This window comes from Nannospalax galili, unplaced genomic scaffold, assembly GCF_000622305.1.
Source record: "Nannospalax galili isolate Female #2095 unplaced genomic scaffold, S.galili_v1.0 scaffold86, whole genome shotgun sequence".
Taxonomy (NCBI): Eukaryota; Metazoa; Chordata; class Mammalia; order Rodentia; family Spalacidae; genus Nannospalax; species Nannospalax galili.
This window is the reverse complement of record NW_008354174.1, coordinates 951,710-969,498: the sequence shown is the minus strand read 5'-3', so window position 1 is coordinate 969,498 and position 17,789 is coordinate 951,710. Positions and strand designations below refer to the sequence as shown.

At 40.7% G+C, this 17,789-nt stretch overlaps 1 protein-coding gene across 1 annotated transcript in view; it reads right to left on the bottom strand.

Moving 5' to 3' along the window:
• Ppp4r4 (protein phosphatase 4 regulatory subunit 4) overlaps window positions 1-17,789 on the bottom strand; it is a gene marked incomplete in the record, with an annotated part of 101,853 nt that overhangs the window by 65,493 nt on the left and 18,571 nt on the right. The window contains 1 exon segment of the mRNA XM_017802741.2: window positions 527-629. Coding sequence (XP_017658230.1) covers window positions 527-577 — 51 coding nt within the window.

Here is a 17,789-nt window from a genome sequence, read left to right as displayed (position 1 = left end):
ACTTTGCACACAGGTGCAGTAATCAGTGAGCATTAGGTAGTCAGAAGAAAAATGTGACAGTAGAGTACACATTTATGTCACAGCAGGCAAACTAACTCTGAAGAAGTGCAGGGAGTGACAAAAATATGAAAATAAAATTGTGACGATCCTGCAGTGGTCACCACAGGACCCACTTACAAATACCAGTTAAATTTTATTATCAGTGCTGTAGAAATAAAAATTAATGCACTTATATAAATTTAGAAAACAGAGTATCAAGTGATGTATCTATAATTTTATAAGAATAGGTAAGCTTTTAAGCTATTAAAAATCTGCCTTTAAATTATTTCTATTGAAAAATAACAGAAATTCTTTATAATCAAATTTCCTAATTTTTATCATAATTCAAAATATGCACAGTAGTATTTCTTCTACTCAATTAGTAGGTAAAAGACCAGCCATCAAAGCTCTGAAATTTCCTCCCAATAATAACAGCACGTACTAGAAAAGAAATCAGAAATTTAAATCTTATTTCATACCAACTTACTCTGACTTTTGGTAAGACTCTCCGAAGTGTCTCAGTAGGATTCTGTCGCATCAAAAATGGAAGATTTGCAATCACACTTGTTCCTTGGACATCTTGACCAGCACTTACGAAGAAAACACAAATACTTTAATTGATAACTAGAAGTTGGAGTTTTATGATTAAAATGGGTTAACTGAAAAATGACTGCCTTTAATGACTTCCTGCATAGTTTTAAACACATAGAGAGATAAAAATAAAATCAGGGGGCTGGAGATATGGCTCAGCAGTTAAGAACACTGGTTGTTCTTGCAGAAGACCCAGGTTTGAATCCCAGCACCCACATGACAGCTAACAACTGTCCGTAACTCCAGTTCCAGGGGATCTGACAGCCTCTTCTGTCTTCCACAGACACTGCATGACATGGGTGCACTCACATACACGCAGGCAATACACACATACACATAAAATAAACAAATAAAATATTAAAAAATAAAATCAGAAATTAAATTTTGTTAAATAAATCTTATAAAAATGCATGTAGGTACTAAAGTTATACTAAAATAGATCCCCTAGTTATATACATGTCATAAAGTTGTTAAGGCTATAATTAAATGCTTTAAAATTCTACCTCATTTTTCTCTATGATCTGCTAGTTTGCTATATTTATAAGATATATAAATGATAAAATGCTATTATGGTTGCTGGGCGTGGTGGTACACACCTTTAGTCCCAGCACTCAGGAGGCAGAGGCAGGCAGATCTCTGTGAGTTCAAGGCCAGCCTGGTCTACAAAGTGAGTTCCAGGCCAGCTGGGGCAATAGGGAGGCCCTGTCTCAAAAAGACCAAAAAAAAAAAAAAAAAAAAACCCAAAACAAACAAACAAGAACAACAACAAAAAACAAAGCCAACTTTATTATGGTAAAATAACAATCATAGCAACAGCTAAAATTAACTAGGCAAAAACACAGTTTCGAGTTATGAAACGACTTGTACTAGACTGACTCCATGAACTGCCAGAAACTTCTGAAAGACACACTCAAAGCTCTCACAGGTCACTAGGGTAGTCTTTGTTAAATATTTTATTTATTATTTTTATTTTATGTGTGTGAGTGTATTGAATGCATGTATGTAAGTGTACCTGTGTAGTGTGATGCCCCCAGAAGAGGGCACTGGATTTCCCTGGAACTGAAGTTAGGACAGTTGTTAGCTGCCATGTGGGTGCTGGGAACTGAACCCCCCAAGTCCTCAGCAAGAGCAGCCAGTGCTCTTAACTGCTGAGCCATCTCTCCAGCTCCTAGGGTAGCCTTTTTGACCTAACATTCTTTGAGACTTTACCAAAATTATTTCTGGGACATTGTAGAGGCCTAAATACTTTGGAAAACATGTTCATATTCTTCTGAAAAAAAAAAAAAAAACATTTCTATGAACTGCAACCTAAGTGACATAAGTTTTGCAAGTACTTGAAATATATTTTTTTAGATGTTTGGTAATAATCTGAGAGGGAAATCCCATCTATTCTTAACCAACACCAACCTAAAATCACCAATTACTGATGACATAACATTTATTTATTGGCTAAATTAATATTGCTTTTACTTCTCTTCAGATGGAATTATTCAGTTTTATGTGCATGCAAGCTTTTAATATGTTTTTTAAAAAACAGTTTTTTAATTTCAAGTTTCTTTTTTATTGAATTTTTGTGTATTTTATACAGAACATCTTAAACAATCTTAATCACCTTTATACCCCCATCCCCATTGGCACCCTCCCATAGCCTCCCCACTGGAGCCCATATACTCTGTCATCCCTGTTAAGGCCCACTGTGTCAAGTCAGTGTCCCCAGATGTTCCCCAATGCAAGTCCATCACTGAGGCCTAGTCAGCCTATATAGCTAGAGTCCCTTGTTTTAAGAAGATCAGCTCTTCTTCACCTAGCAGCAATTAGTTGCCAGTATTTTTTCAGATAAGATTGGGGTCTGCTGTTCATTTCCCCAGTTCTATGCTCGGTTACTGTCTGCCTGAGTTTCTATGGGACTTGTATATGCTGACACCATTGCAGAATCATACGAGCAGGTTCCCAGGAGCTTGTAGGACTCTGTTTCCAAATGGTCCTGTACCTCCTTCCTAGCTCTTACAATCTTTCCAACCCCTCTTCTGCAATGGACCCTGAGTCTTGGATGGGTGAAGTTTAATAAAGGAGTCCTGTCCAAGGACCACCATTCAGCAGACTCTTGATCACTATGCTTTGGTCATTTGTGACCTTTTGTGTTCCTGGCCCTCTGCTGCATGAGGGAGCTTCATTATTGAAAACTGAGAGATTCATTAATGTTCTTTTCTTTAACCCTGTTCTAAGTTCCATGAGCCTTAGGTATAGAGGTTACACTGTAAATATATCACTTAGGCCTGGGCAATTCATAGACAATGTCGGTATGTGACCAGTTGTGGTACTTGGTAATAGTCTCTAACTGGTGCAAAATGAGCTTCTTTGATGAGTGGTGACTGGGATATTTGTCTGTAAATATAAGAATACATATTCTGCACAAAGTAAGAAATCACATTATTCTAGGGATGTGACAGTCTTCTCTAAGACCTATGACCACTCCAGCCATGTGTATTTGGTTATGCTTACAGTACCACACTTGAATTTTCCTCCCCCCCCCAAATGGGTTTTTTAAGTAATATACTTTGGGGTATATGCTTAATTTTTTAAAAGATCATGAGATGAAAAGATCATCCTAAGTCACCCCTAAATCCGCAAGTATACTTAAAACAGTTACTCAGAGGAAAAGAGAGAACTGGAGAAGGTACTCTGACCACGGGTGGGGAAATGGGGGTGATGCAGTCACAAGCCAGGGAATGATGATACCACCAAGAGCTAAGGAGGCCAGGGATGGATTCATCCCTAAAGTTCCACTGATTTCTTGATTTGGGGATTCTGGTCTACAGAACTATGAAAAAAAAAATGTACTTTGTTGCTTCAGGTCACCCAATTTGTGGTCAATTGTTACAGTGGTCATATAAACAAATGCACTGCAGTTATGCTTTAAATGTGAGTGTTCTCCAGCTGAGGGAGCTATTTTGAAACACTGTGGAACCTTTATGAAGTGGACCATCAGGTCACTCGGGGAGAGGGGCCTGGTTCCTCTTCCTGTCTGTTCTCTGGCTCCTAAATGTAGAAGCAACGTAACAGCCACCTCACGCTCCTGCCACCACACCTTCCTTGCCACATCCACTGTTATCTGCTCAAACTCTAATCCAAAATAAACCCTTCCTCCTTAAAGTTGCTTATGGTGAGGTATTTGGCCACTGGGATAGCTTTAGTTGTCAATTTGACACACCTGGATAGAGGGAACCTCAACTGGAGAACTCCCCCCCCCCTTTGGACTGGCCTATGGCCATGTCTGTGGGGCATCTTCTTGATTATTGAGTTATGTGGGAGGGCCCAGCCCACTTCAGGCAGTGCCATCCCTGGGCAGGTTGTTCTTTATTGTATAAGAAAGCAGGCTGAGCAGGGACCAGGGGAGCAAGCCAGTAAGCAGCTTTCCTCCATGGCCTGTGCTTCAGCTCCTGCCTCCAGGTTCGTGCCCTGAGTTCCTACTTTAGGCTCCCTGATGAACTGTGACCCAGGAGATATAAGCCAAATAAACTCTTTCCTCCCCAAGTTGGTATTGGTCAGAGTGTTTTGTCACAGCAATGGAGAAACAAACTAGAACAGAAATTGGTACCAAGAGTGGGGTACTGCTGTGACAGACCTGACCTTGGTGTTTTTAGGAGGATTGTAGAAGTGTTTGGAACTTTGGGTTGGAAAAGCCATTGAGTGCTTAGAGCTTGTTGCTGTGGAGCTTGGGACAGTTATGCTGAAAGAGTTGTAGACATGGAAGCCTGGCTTATGAAAATTCAAAGGGAAGCAGAGACTATCAGAGTTGTTTGTCTGATATCTAAATTGAGTATCTTTGGTTCTGGACAGCTGGGGCTGAACAATCAGCTGTGATTAAAAAGAGACCAGAGACACTGATGTGAAACCTTTGTCTTACTCTGACAATTGATGCTGGTTAGCTGGGACTGAAAGTCAACTGTAAGTAACAAGAGACCAGAATCTCTGTGGCAAAATCTTCTGGGAAGTATTTCCTCAAGGTCAGTGCACAGAAGCTGTAGTTCAAAGGGGGCCTGAGTCTCCATCTCAAGCTGGAAGCAGTATTTGGTAATGTGTAAGAGTCTCCTGCATGGTTCTGGTGTTGAAAATGTGAAGGAGTGACGGAGAGCAGCTGAGGCTTGGCACCCTGAGAGGCCAGGAAAAGTCATTGGAAAAAGTGCAGCCTCAGTTGCAGTTAAAACAAAACAAAACAAAACAAAACAAAACAAAACAAAAAACCCACGGGGCTGGAGAGATGGCTCAGCAGTTAAGAACACTGACTGTTCTTGCAGAAGACCCAGGTTCAAATCCCAGCACCCACATGGCAGCTAACAACTGTCTATAACTCCAGTTCCGGGTATCCAACGGCCTCTTCTGTCTTCCATAGGCATTGCCCGACATGGGTGCACTTACCTACCTGCAGGCAATACATGCATACACATAAAATAAAAATAATATTTTTTTAAAAAAAAACAGAATTGAAGGGGTCATAGAGAGAATCTGAGGCTTTGCACCCTGAGAGGCCAGTGAAGGTGCAGCCTCAGTTTCAGTGGAGACCCCAGCTTTTTGGAGATGCCAGGACCATGGAACGACCACCAAGGGCAGTAGCAAGTGTGGAATGGAGCTGGCCTGGGACCATGAGCCGAGCTATGTGCGCTGTGGACAGGAGAGTCAGAGAAATGGAGTTGCCATAACCCTTTGGACCTCAGAAGATCATGAGTAAATCCCGAATGTTCAGCCCTGAGCTACTTTGGGGATTTAGGTTTTGCTTAGGTGTGCCCAATTCTTCCCTTTAGAAATAAGACAGTGCTTGTTTTGGATTTTATGGGAGCCCACAGTTAAGAGACTTTTAAAAGAGACTATGGACTTTTAAGTGTTTGGATTTTTTAAGGACTGTGGGACCTTTAAGGTTGTACTGTCTTATGTGGTGATATTATTAACATCATATCCTAAGGACAAGAAATGGAAAGGTTGTGGTTTAATAGTGATGTGTTTGTGTGTCAAGTTGGCATGGGGTCAACTGTGCTGGATAGCTTTAGTTGTCAATCTGGCACACCTGGGTAGAGGCTCAGTTGGTGAAATGCCTCTACTGAACTTGCCTGTGGCCATGTCTGTGGGGCATCTTTTGATTACCGAGTAATGTGGGAGAACCAAGGCTACTGTGGGTGGTGCCACCCCTGGGCGGGTGGGCCTGTGTTGTATAAGAAAGTAGGTTGAGCAGGGGCCAGGGGAGCAAGCCAGCAAACAGTGTTCCTCCATGGCCCTGTGCTTCAGCCTCTGCCTCCAGGTTCCTGCCCTGAGTTCCTACCTTGGTCTGCCTCAGTGATGAACTGTGACCTGGGAGATGGAAGCTAAATAAACCCTTTCCTCCCCACATAGGTATTGGGCAGAGTATTTTGTCACAGCAATGGAGAAACAAACTAGAAGAGCCACAGAAATGAGAAAAATGACTATTCAACTAATCAATAACTAATCAACTAAAAGAAGAGGGAAGAACCTGAAGACACGATAAGGTCTGGTTCAGAGTAGATATCAAATGCCTCTTGAAAGGATGGATGAACAGGTGGCTATCTCGATAAACAGGTATCAGCGATATTTACTAGGATATGTTCAGTGGGTTATATGTACTAACTTACCATTAGGAAAAGGGGAATAGGACCTCTAATACCTCACACTTCACAGAAAGGCAAGAAGAAAATAGAACCAAAACAAAAAGGATAAACAGAAAACAAAAAGTAAAATCGCAGGCCTCAGCTATTAATGTCAACAATTGATTTCTATATAAATAGCCACCCACACCAATTAAGAGGCTAGGCATGTCAGGGGGCTGAACTCTGGTTGTCAGGTTTGGTGACAGGGGTCTTTATCCTCTGATCGTCTCAAGCAAAAATTTAAAAATTAAATCAGTTTCCACTTACTCCAATGGAATCAAACTAGAAATCAGTAACTAAATATTACACTTCTGCTTACTCCAAAGAGACTCAAGGGAAGTAAAAACCTGTGTTGAACTGAATGAAAATGAAAAGACAGCACACCAAAACTGGTGGAACATGGCTACTAGGATGCAGAGAAGAAAACATATCACTAAGTATATATTAGAAAAGAAGGAAACCTTCCATCAATAATCTAACTTTCCACTTCAAAAACCTGAAAGAACACCGGGCATGGTGGCACGGTCTGGTTCAGAGCCTTTAATCCCAGCACTTGGGAGGCAGAGGCAGGCGCATCTCTGTGAGTTCGAGGCCAGCCTGGTCTACATAGTGAGTTCCAGGACAGCTGGGGCTACAGGGAGACCCTGTCTCAAAAAGACCAAAAAAACAAAAACAAAAAAACAGAAAGAACAAAATGATATGATGTGATGCAGCAGACAGAAGGAGACAGTAAAGAGCAAGAAATTAATGACAATAAAACCCAAAAATAATAGAGAAAAAGAATGAAACAAAGGCCTGGTTGCTTTAAAATGTAAAGGATCAAGAGAACTGACTAACCTCTGCAACAGGCTGGGGAAAGCCACAGAGCTCCCGCCCTTCCATCCACAGCCTACACAGAACTCAAATAAGAAGGCAGCTTGGCACTGGCACAGACATCAGTGGGAAAGAACAGAGAGCAGAAACAAATGAAACAGAGACAGGCATTTGAATTTTGATGATGGGACAAGACAGCTCCATGAGGAAGTGATCATTGTTCAACAAGTGGTAGTGGGTAACCGGACAGCCATGCGCAAACACAAGAATCTCTCCCCGAGCTGAGCAACACAAAAACGAACTCGCCGGGTCTCACAGGTGTGAATGGAAGAACTAACACTATAAAAATTCTAAAACAAACAAACAAAAAAACTCTTGTGCTCTGAGTTTCAGTCACTTCTTAAATAGAATGGAAAAGGCAAAAAGCATAAAAAAAGACCAACCAAGCAGACGTTATCACAATCTGAAACATTTGCTTTTTAAAGGTACTGCTACAAAAATGAAAAGGCAAACCATAGGCTGGTATCAAGTATTTTCAAACAAATCCAACAACTTAAATCTAGAATGTACAATTCTTAAAATCAACAATAAGAGCACACAAAATAAAATTATTTATCAATTATTGGACAAAATATTTGGACTTTATCAAAATAATGCCAATGATAAATAAATGAAAAATAATCAACAGAATCAATTATTAGGTGAATTCCAATTACAACCAGAATAAGAAGCCATTTCACACCCACCAGGCTGCCTAAATTATAAGTCTGCACATACTGAGAACTGTCCTAAAAGCAAGCACTGACACTCTCACATCCCACTGACAGGACAAATTCGGGACCACTCCAGAAAGCCTTGGTAATTTCTTCAAAGGGTTCTGTGGACGCTTACCACGCAGCCCAGACTGAGCACTAACACAAGGAAAATGAAAAGTTACAGCCGCCAACACCTGAACACAAACAAATCCAGACAAAAACTGGAAACAAGTTTACTAACTAGGTTGCTACAGACCCATACAATGGAATATTACTAGCAATAAAAAAGAACAAACTAGTGATAAGAAAAAAAAATGGATAAATTTCAAAAATAAGTAGTGAATGAAAGGTGCCATCCTAAGAAGGACACCTACAGCTACATGGCTCATTGCTGTAAAATGACGGAAACCACACATGTAGCAGCGAGGCTATGGGCGAGGAATGGGGAGAGAATGGAAGCCAGTTTCACATGAGGAGCCTTCAGAGGTGAGTTTAGTATCTGTATCATGTTCAACTCAGTGGGACACAAAACAAAGCAAAAAGTCATGAATGTGCAAAAGGGATTTGTGGAGAAAGGAGGCTGGGAGGAAGAAAGGGCAGGGAAAGTAGTCAGAATGCACTACACACAAGTAAGAGACTGTCGAAATATTATTTATTTATTTTTATTTCATGTGTACGAGTGTGTTACTTGCATGTATATAAGTGCACCTGTGAAATGCAATGCCCAAGTAGGTCAGAAGAGAGTGTCAGATCACACACACAAAAATTATGTTTAAGGAAAAGTCTGGCAAAATGGCTCAGTAGGTAAAGATGCTTGCCACCAAGCCTGACAACTTGAGTTTGATTCCCAGAACCCACATAAAGGCAGAAAGAGAAAACCTGGGGCTGGAGAGATGGCTCAGCAGTTAAGAGCACTGAGTACTACAGAGGACCCGGGTTCAATTCCCATCACCACATGGCAGCTAACAACCATCTGGAATTCCAGTTCCAGGGGGTCTGATGCCCTCTTCTGACCTCCTTGGGCATTGCGCAACATGGGTGCCCTTACACACATGCAGGCAATACACTCATACATATAAAATAAAAATATTTTTAAGAAAGAGAAAACCAATTCTATGACACTGTCCTCTGACCTAACACACACACACACACACACACACACACACACTAAATATTTTAAGTTTTTAATTTTAGAAAACTTCTAAAATTAAGAAAAAAAAATCAAAGAACACATCTTATTCCTGAGAAAATACAGCATAGCTCAATACTTACATATACTATTGAACTTAAGAAAATAAAATTCTTTGGGTATCTAAGCAAAATGAGCAAGTTACTTAGTAAAAGAAAATCATGTTGCCATTAGACTTTGGTAGGAATAAGACATTAATGAAGCAGTAATGCATTACAGGTTGACACTGCTTACTGTACACAGGAAATAAAGAGGGAAAAAAAATAAAGTGAACCTAAACTGGAATCCTCATAATCACTATCAACCACAAAAACTAAACCTCCATAATCAGTTCACGTCTGGCTCTTCTCCTACCAAGAAGAAAAAAGTGAATATATCATGAGTAACATGCTGGGCATCATTAGTTAACAGGGAACCAGGTTAACTAGTAAGCTCCCCATATCCTACCCACCTTTGGGATGCATATGACAGTGCCTTTAGACATCTTTAACCATCACAATTTGCTGTTATCCAGCAGGTAGAACCTGGGGGTGTTGCTTAACATTTTCCAGCGCACAGGACAACTGCCCACAACCGCAGGATCACCACATTAGACTGTGTGAGTGGAAAACGCTGAGCGCACAGTACCAGTTTGCCCAAATGAAGCAGCCTATCCACCCGCACGCTGCCCTCTCCATAGCTCTCATGGTAATGCTAGCAAGGATGTAACCAGGTAGCACAGGTAGAATGCCCTACTTGAATGTACAGTAGAGTGAAGTATAGAAAAGTTTGGAACAGGGTTGCCAATCAGACAAAAGGGAAATTGAGAACAGGAGAGTGGGCTGCTCAAATGGGTACTGAACTTGAGTTTCTCAGAGAGCCTGCTCTTACCCTTTGCTGACTGAGGCCACCGTCAATATAAACACACAAAGTACGTGTGGTTGATAGCTATCTGTGCTACCACAGCTGAGTGGAAGGAACCCAAAACAACATGGAGGAGTCAAGTATAGAGTTGGTTGTACTTAAAATGGTATATGTAATTTTTAAATAAATGTCTGGTCGATCTTATCCCTTTAAAAAAAAACAAATTTGGAAGTTTCCAAGATTTCAAAACCTCCAACTTTCTCTTGAAAGCCAGGCATGGGAATATTATGGCTCCTTTCTGCCCAGTGTTTGGGGCACACTCCTTCTTTAGGGTACTCAAAGTGAAAAGGACACAAGCCCACTAAGCAAACCATTCCTCTAAAACTGAAAAGAACTGGGTTAATCATCTAAGTTAGCTAAAAAGGGAAGAGGAGGAAAAAAAAAGATGAAATAAATTAATTTAGGACAGCTATCTTCTAAATTCTAAATTAGTTACTAATTATTCAATTTCCATTGGGAGATGCACCTATTTTAAAGAGCCATTTATAGTGCCATATGGAGCCAATGAAAACTAAAGCATTATTATGATAAAACTTGGCAGTTATTGTTTCTGCTCCTGCTGTTGTGGCAGTAAATACCACTCAGGTGATGATCATTAGGTAGTTTGCAGCCTCCTCGAACCAAGGACGTTTTGCCCAGAGGTACTTGGTAAATATTTAGTTATTTGTTATCACATCAGTACCCCAACCCCATTGTCAAAGACTGAATCTTATCTACGTACAGAATCTTAAACTCTGATCTCTTGTTGGCTGGAATGCTTACCTTTGCATTTTTTCTATGATAAGCCCAGTTTTCAGTATCACGACTCTAATCCCTCATCTCCTCCTTACTCTCTGGTTTCTAGCAGTCACATTCCTCCTAGCTTTACTTTCTCCTGTACCAACCTGAACCCCACTATTATTTCAGTTACATCTTCACCAACAGCCTTATTTCTTCAATTCTCCTCCTAATAACAAAATAAAAATAGTGTCTAGTACACTATATGTCAGGCAGTGTACCAGTAAACACCTCACTTGCATTCACCTTGGTTAATTCTCAGACTAATCAAGAGGGAGATACTACTACTGGCTACATTTTACTTTCTCTTGAGAAAGTTAAAGGTTCAAAAGTCATCCAACTTGCACAATTCCAAAATCCATGCTACCAAGCATTATACTACACAGCCTCTGTTATGGTTTGAATGTGAAATGTCCTCTCCAGGCTCATGTTTTAGGTTCTGGTCCCCAGCTGGTGGAGCTGTTTGGTGAGGATGTGGAACTTTTGGGAGATGGACCCTTGTTGGCACATGTAGACTACTAAGAGCCAATCGCAGAGGGTTATGGCTCATCTATGCTTCTTGTGGGGACCTAAAGGCCCCACCTTGCAGAGGTCCGAGAGGAAGTTACTGGGGCATGGCCTGACTTGTTTTAAAAGTCTGAAGGATACTTCCGCACTGCTGAGGAGTGCGTGATCAGTGTGTGACCATCCTTAAGATACACCCTGGGAGTGGGGGAGGGGGGATTTCCAGGTGCCTTTATAAGCTCTGTAACACCTGCAATAAATGAGTCCCTGCTTGACTAGGCTCCCCATTGCATCTGATTGTCCCCGGTACTGTGGGCGGCATGGGCTGGCGATGGCACACTTACTCATCCCCAATCATCACTGCGCGGGGGTCGCTGGCTCCAACCCCCCCCCCCGCACTTCTACTCTAGTTTTCTCTGCTTGTTATCTGCTACCATGATGCACATGCCACAGGTGCCCCCTCCAACAGACAGAGCCCCCCACTACTATGCTTTCCCCACTATGATGGACTATTTCCTCTCAACCATGAGTCAAAATAAATCCTTCCTCCCTAAGTCACTTATACCAGGTATTTTGTCACAGCCATGACAAAAGTAACTAATATTAACTGTGTGTTGTGTGTCTAACCATATCAAACCCATCCTTCCACTTATCCATGCCATTCTTGCTCCTAACTATGCAGCCCTACTGGAGAATACTGACTGTGCTATGTAATGCTTTTAAAACATATTACAAAAAACCATCACTGGTCCTCAATGATGTTGGAAGGATACACAAAATAATGATTTGCAGCAATCAAGGAAGGCTGATGTGATCTGTGACAATCAAAGCGTGATGTGTGTGTGTGTGTGTGTGTGTGAGAGAGAGAGAGAGAGAGAGAGAGAGAGAGAGAGAGAGAAGCTTGTTGGCACATACCTGTAATCCCAGCCATGGAGAGTATAAAGGCTGGGCTACACAGTGAGACCCTGTATCAAAACAGAAGGAAGAGGAAGAGGGTAGAGGGAGGGGAAATTCTTCTCACGTGATAATGTCTAAAGCACTTTGAGAAACATTATCTCCAGACTCTCAAAATGAGGCTCCCTGTGCTAGTTGATGAAACCCTTGCCAACCCCTACAAGGAAAAATGCTTGCCTGGCATGTAAGGGCCCTAGCTTTGATCCCAACAACAACAATGGGGCTATATTCTAAAAATGTTGCCACTATTCTTATACTTCACTCCAACCACCTAAAACTCAGAGTTCAATAAGAAAGACAGAAGAATATTGGCTGTTTAGCACAAAGTCCTCTCTCTCCCTAGCCTGAACAACCCACAAGGTTTACTTACTCCTAAACTAGCTGGGAAAGGGAGACATGAAGTAGATACTACCCCCAAAAGATGCCATGACACAGCCACTACTGTATTTGAGAACCCCATTTCCTACTCCTGGACTCAGTGTAGAACATTAAATGGTCTATGTCCTCCAGGGTCAATGATCCTAATCCTGCAAGTTCTCACTTAAGATCGAAACCCAACACAAAACTGCTGCTACTATGTTTGAATTTATAGTGAGGAGGTAGATGCCAAACAGGCCTTGCTCTGAGTTTATAATGAAATCTAAGCTTTACATAGTTGATAATTATCTCTTTATTCATCAAAATATTAAACCATCTGTTTTAATGAATAGAACAAAATTGATGAAATAGTTATTTTTAAAAATTTTATTTATTATTTTTATTTTATGTGTATGAATGTTATACCTGCATGTAGATAAGTGCACCCATGTCATGCAATGCCCATGGAGGCCCGAAGAGGCTGTCGGATCCCCTGAGACTGGAGTTATGGACAGTTGTTAGCTGTCATGTGGGTGCTGGGATTCGAACCCGGGTCTTCTGCAAGAACAGTGTTCTTAACCGCTGAGCCATTTCTCCAGCCCCTTAAATAGCTATCTTACAGAAATAATCTTTCAAGAAGGACAGAATCTTATTTTAAGGCAAAGATGACTAAATAAGAGACTTAGGAATCTAAAACTGAAGATGTTGAATATTAAAATCTATAGCATAGGGGGCTGGAGAGATGGCTCAGCAATTAAGAACACTGACTGTTCTTACAGAAGACCCAGGTTCGATTCCCAGCACTCACATGGCAGCTAACAACTGTCTGTAACTCCAGTTCCAGGGGATCCGACAGCCTCTTCTGTCCTCCACGAGCATTGCACGACATGGGTGCTTTTACCTACATGCAGGCATAACACTCATACACATAAAAATAAAAAAAATCTGTAGCATAAATAACCTTTAAAAATATGGCATATTTCTATATGGCAGTGCCAAACCAATATTAAATCTTCAAAGCATTGCCTTAAAAGGTTTAAAGTCAGAGAATCATCAAACCTGATTATAATCACCATGCTCAAGATCACAAAGAAAACAATATATGTATTTTTAATAGGACTAAAGCAAGAGTAAAAGAAAAATTAATGGAAGGGACTGCTTACTATGTACCAGGCATAGTACTATATATACAATATCTCATTAATCTTTACAAGGTCTGAGTAATATGTTTCTATATTTTACAGTTGAGGAAACTGAGGCCCACCAGGGTGGGGGTGTGGCTCTCTCAAAGTCATCAATAAGTAAAGATTAGAGATAAGATTTCTACGTAGGATTTTTAAGTCCATCATCTATGGACATGTGTCACCCCAGATCACAGTCCTATCATAAGAAACAGCTTAACTCAGCCTTTTTTAAAAAGTTCTCTAGGCTGGGGACACTGCTCAGTGGTTAGAGGACTTGCCTAGCATGTACAAGGTCCTGTGTTGGACTCCCAGCACCACACACACACATACACACACACACACACACACACACACACACACACACACACACACACAATCTCTAAACTTACACCGTTGATATCGGATGGCTTGCTAATATCCATGCTGTCCTAAGTCCCTTTACTGATGATTTCTGCTATACATGCTTGGCATCAAAATACCATGTCTGTGCCAGGCGTGGCACATGCCTTTAATCCCAGCACTCAGGAGGCAGAGGCAGGCAGAGCTCTGTGAGTTCAAGTCCAGCCTGGTCTACATAGTGAGTTCCAGGCAAGCTGAGGCTACAGGGAGACCCTGTCTCAAAAAAACCAAAAGAAAAAAAAAAAAAATACCATGTCCGCAGAGTTCCGTGTTCATGGCGAAGAGCCACAGTCCTCACTTAATTAAGGACATGTCATCAGTTGTAACAGAGACCACTGGCTATGGAACGGCTCTCCAACTTTACCTAGAATTGTGCTAATTTTTCCTTTCTACCAGCAGAGGCATAGAACAGCCCCCTGAATTCTCAAGCACACGTCTTAGAATTAGTTTAGCTTTCCCTCTCCCTTATGCCACATGGCAAATCTCACAACACTATATAAGAGAGCAAAATCTCCATTTGTCCAGGTGTGGAATCAACTTATTAAAATGCGGGTACAACAGAGGTATTCATAAACAGTTTCTTATTTCCGTATTATTCACTTTGTATTTTTCCATATTGTAGTTCAATATTAACATCACGTTCAGTATTAACTTTGATAGGTTTTACTTTGTTAGACACATAATGATAATTAGTATTCAAATTTCATTACAGGGGCTGGAGAGATTGCTCAACAGTTAAAAGCTACAAAGGACCAGGGTTCAGTTCCCAACATCCACATAGCGGTTCTTTCGCTGTTTCTTTAAACAACCTTTATATTTCCCCACTAACTAAAAACTAAAAACGTGAAATCCTTTTAAAAACGCATCTAAAATGTAAGATGCTATGGCATAGCCACACCGTGTAAGAGAAGCTCAGAAGGAAAATAAAATGGCAATCAACACCTAGAACCAGATAAAAGTAGGCCCAAAGCCCTGGCGCCCACAAGAGGAAGGGGTGGTATTACTTAATCTACAGATGACAAGTGGATTGACATGGTCACTCATGCAGAAAGTCCTTATTCACAACTGCTGGGTGCCAGGCACTGGTCTCACTTCTCCAGCACAGTCATTATGTTTTATGCCTAGCAAAGGCTTTGTCAGGCAGAAGTTATTGGCTGAGTACTTTGAGTACTGATGGGAAAAGGAAGAGGATACAACTGAAATGATTTAAAAGGATAGTCAGGTTCAATAACAAGTGAGCACATTCAGATTAAAAAGTGATGGATTCCATTTCAACACAGAGTTTGGAAGGCCAGCAGGAGATTCTACAGGAGACACCTTGGAGAGCCAGCAAGCCGTCCTGGCCCGAAGTCAGGAGAAAAGGCCACAGCTATCTACAGTTACAGATTTGGAAATCATATGGTAGAGATGATGACTGAAATCCAGAGTGGATAATATGACCCAGAAAGAGAGGTCCTGTCTGCTCATCTGACTGAAATGATGGTAACTGAAGCACTGAGTCAGAAGAAATGTAACACAAACAAATCAATTACAACATTTAAGATATCTTGAGTCAACCAAAGTCAGTCTGTAAAAGCTGTGTCAAACAATGATTCCTTTTCATTAATGCTAATGAGAGATCAGAGGGACCCAAACCCCCACCAAGGGCTTTTGGCTGTGGTTTAGGCACTGTTAGGTTAAGAATCAAAGTCAGCTACTATATATAGAGATACCTACATACTCATATTGATTACTATACTATAAACAAGTTAAGTTATGGAATCAGTCTATATGTCCATCAATGAATTATTGGATAAAGAAAATGTGGTATACATATGTAACAGAGTTTTACTGAGCCATAAAGAATGAAATTATGTTGTTTGTAGGAAAATTTAAGAAAATGGAGATCATATTAAGTGAAATAAGTCAGTCGCACAATGACATGTATCACATGTTTTCTCTCATGTGTGGAATGAGGGGGTGGAGGGTGAAAGTAAGAGAGACCATTAGAGATATGCAAAGTCAAAATAGGGGGACAGAAGAAGGGTAAGAGTAACGGGATGACGATGATTAAAGTACACATTCGTGTATGGGAATGCAATGACGAAACCCCTTTATAAAATTAACAGAAGCTAATTTTTAAAAAAGAATGCTAGTCCTGTGTAGTCTTTATTGTAAGCCCCTTTGATGTTAAAAGAGGCAAAAGCTCTTAGGAGTGTGTCAGGCAGCCACTTGATTGACAGCTAACAGAGCCTGACTGCCTAAAGCTGTCTACCAAGGAGGCTGTTCTCTGGTAATCAGCTGAGCTGTCATCATAGCAGCTTGCTGTGCTGAACACGCTCTGACTGCTCTGAGCAAACTCTACTTCCATTGTAAGGAACATTAACCACACAGCTGCTGCTGAAGCCCCAGTTTGTTTCAGGAAGCTTTGCTCTGGTTACAACCACTCCAGACAACTTGTACTAACTATAAGCCTCGGTGAACTGCACTACCTCATCCATCCTGCAGTTGTTTTCACTCAGGACAGGAAAGAGAGCACCTCCCTCAGTGATTGAGCAAAAAAGCCTGTGACTGGTGCTTACAAGACTTATGACTGTTGTATATGTGAGGCTTGCGATTGGTAAAACTAGAAGGGTACATGGCCTATCACTACAGCTACCTTAGTTTGTACAAGTACACTCTGATGTTTGCACAATGATGCAATCTTCTTACAATGTATTTCTCAATAGCACATTTCAAGTATACAATTATCTAAGGAAATATAATTGCCAATTATATTATATATAATTCAACGAATTGGTAATTCAGGTAATATCTACAGATATCGATCTGATATTTATATATATATATACACACAGTTATATATAAAGATCTATTAATATGCCTAAATACCAATATTTTAACATGCAATACACAAAACCAGATCCATAAGCTATTTATGTACAAATCATGAAGACAACAAAGAATATAACTGGATTTTTAAAATAACATAGGTAGCTTGGCATGGTGGCAGAAACAGTCAGATCTCTATGAGTTCAAGGCCAGCCTGGTCTACATAGTGAGTTCCAGGCCATCTAGGGCTACATAACCCTGTCTCAAAAAACCCAAACCAAAAACAACAACAGCAAAATAGGTAATGATGTTTACTACAAAGTATGATTTGATAAAATAAGAAGTCACCCTATTCTTATTTATATAAGATTTAGAGCCAGGCATGGTAGCACACACCTTTAGTCCCAGTACTTGAGGCAGAGGCAGGCGGATCTCAGTGAGTTCAAGGCCAGCCTGGTCTACAAAGTGAGTTCCAAGTTAGCTTGGGCTACAGGGAGACCCTGTCTCAAAAGGACCAAAAAAAAAAAAAATTTAGAGCAGTACACATTAAAATATGAAAAAAAATTGAACATACTATTTGTTAAATACTACTCAAAAGAATCAGATCTAACTAGCATGCCTTGAAGTCTTTTTTGTTTTTAACTATAAATAATAAAGATTTTAAAGGACTGGGGAGATGGATGCAATAACTGCTTAAGGTATGTTGGTAACTGGGGGAGCAGTAGGTGTAGTTTACAAGTAGCTCCACAAGAAATATTCTTAACAGCTTGACTAGTCAATCTCCCTCCTTTTTATGATGGAATACAGAGAAGTTAAATCATGTCCCCAAAGTCAGATAGCTGGATAGGGGCTGTCT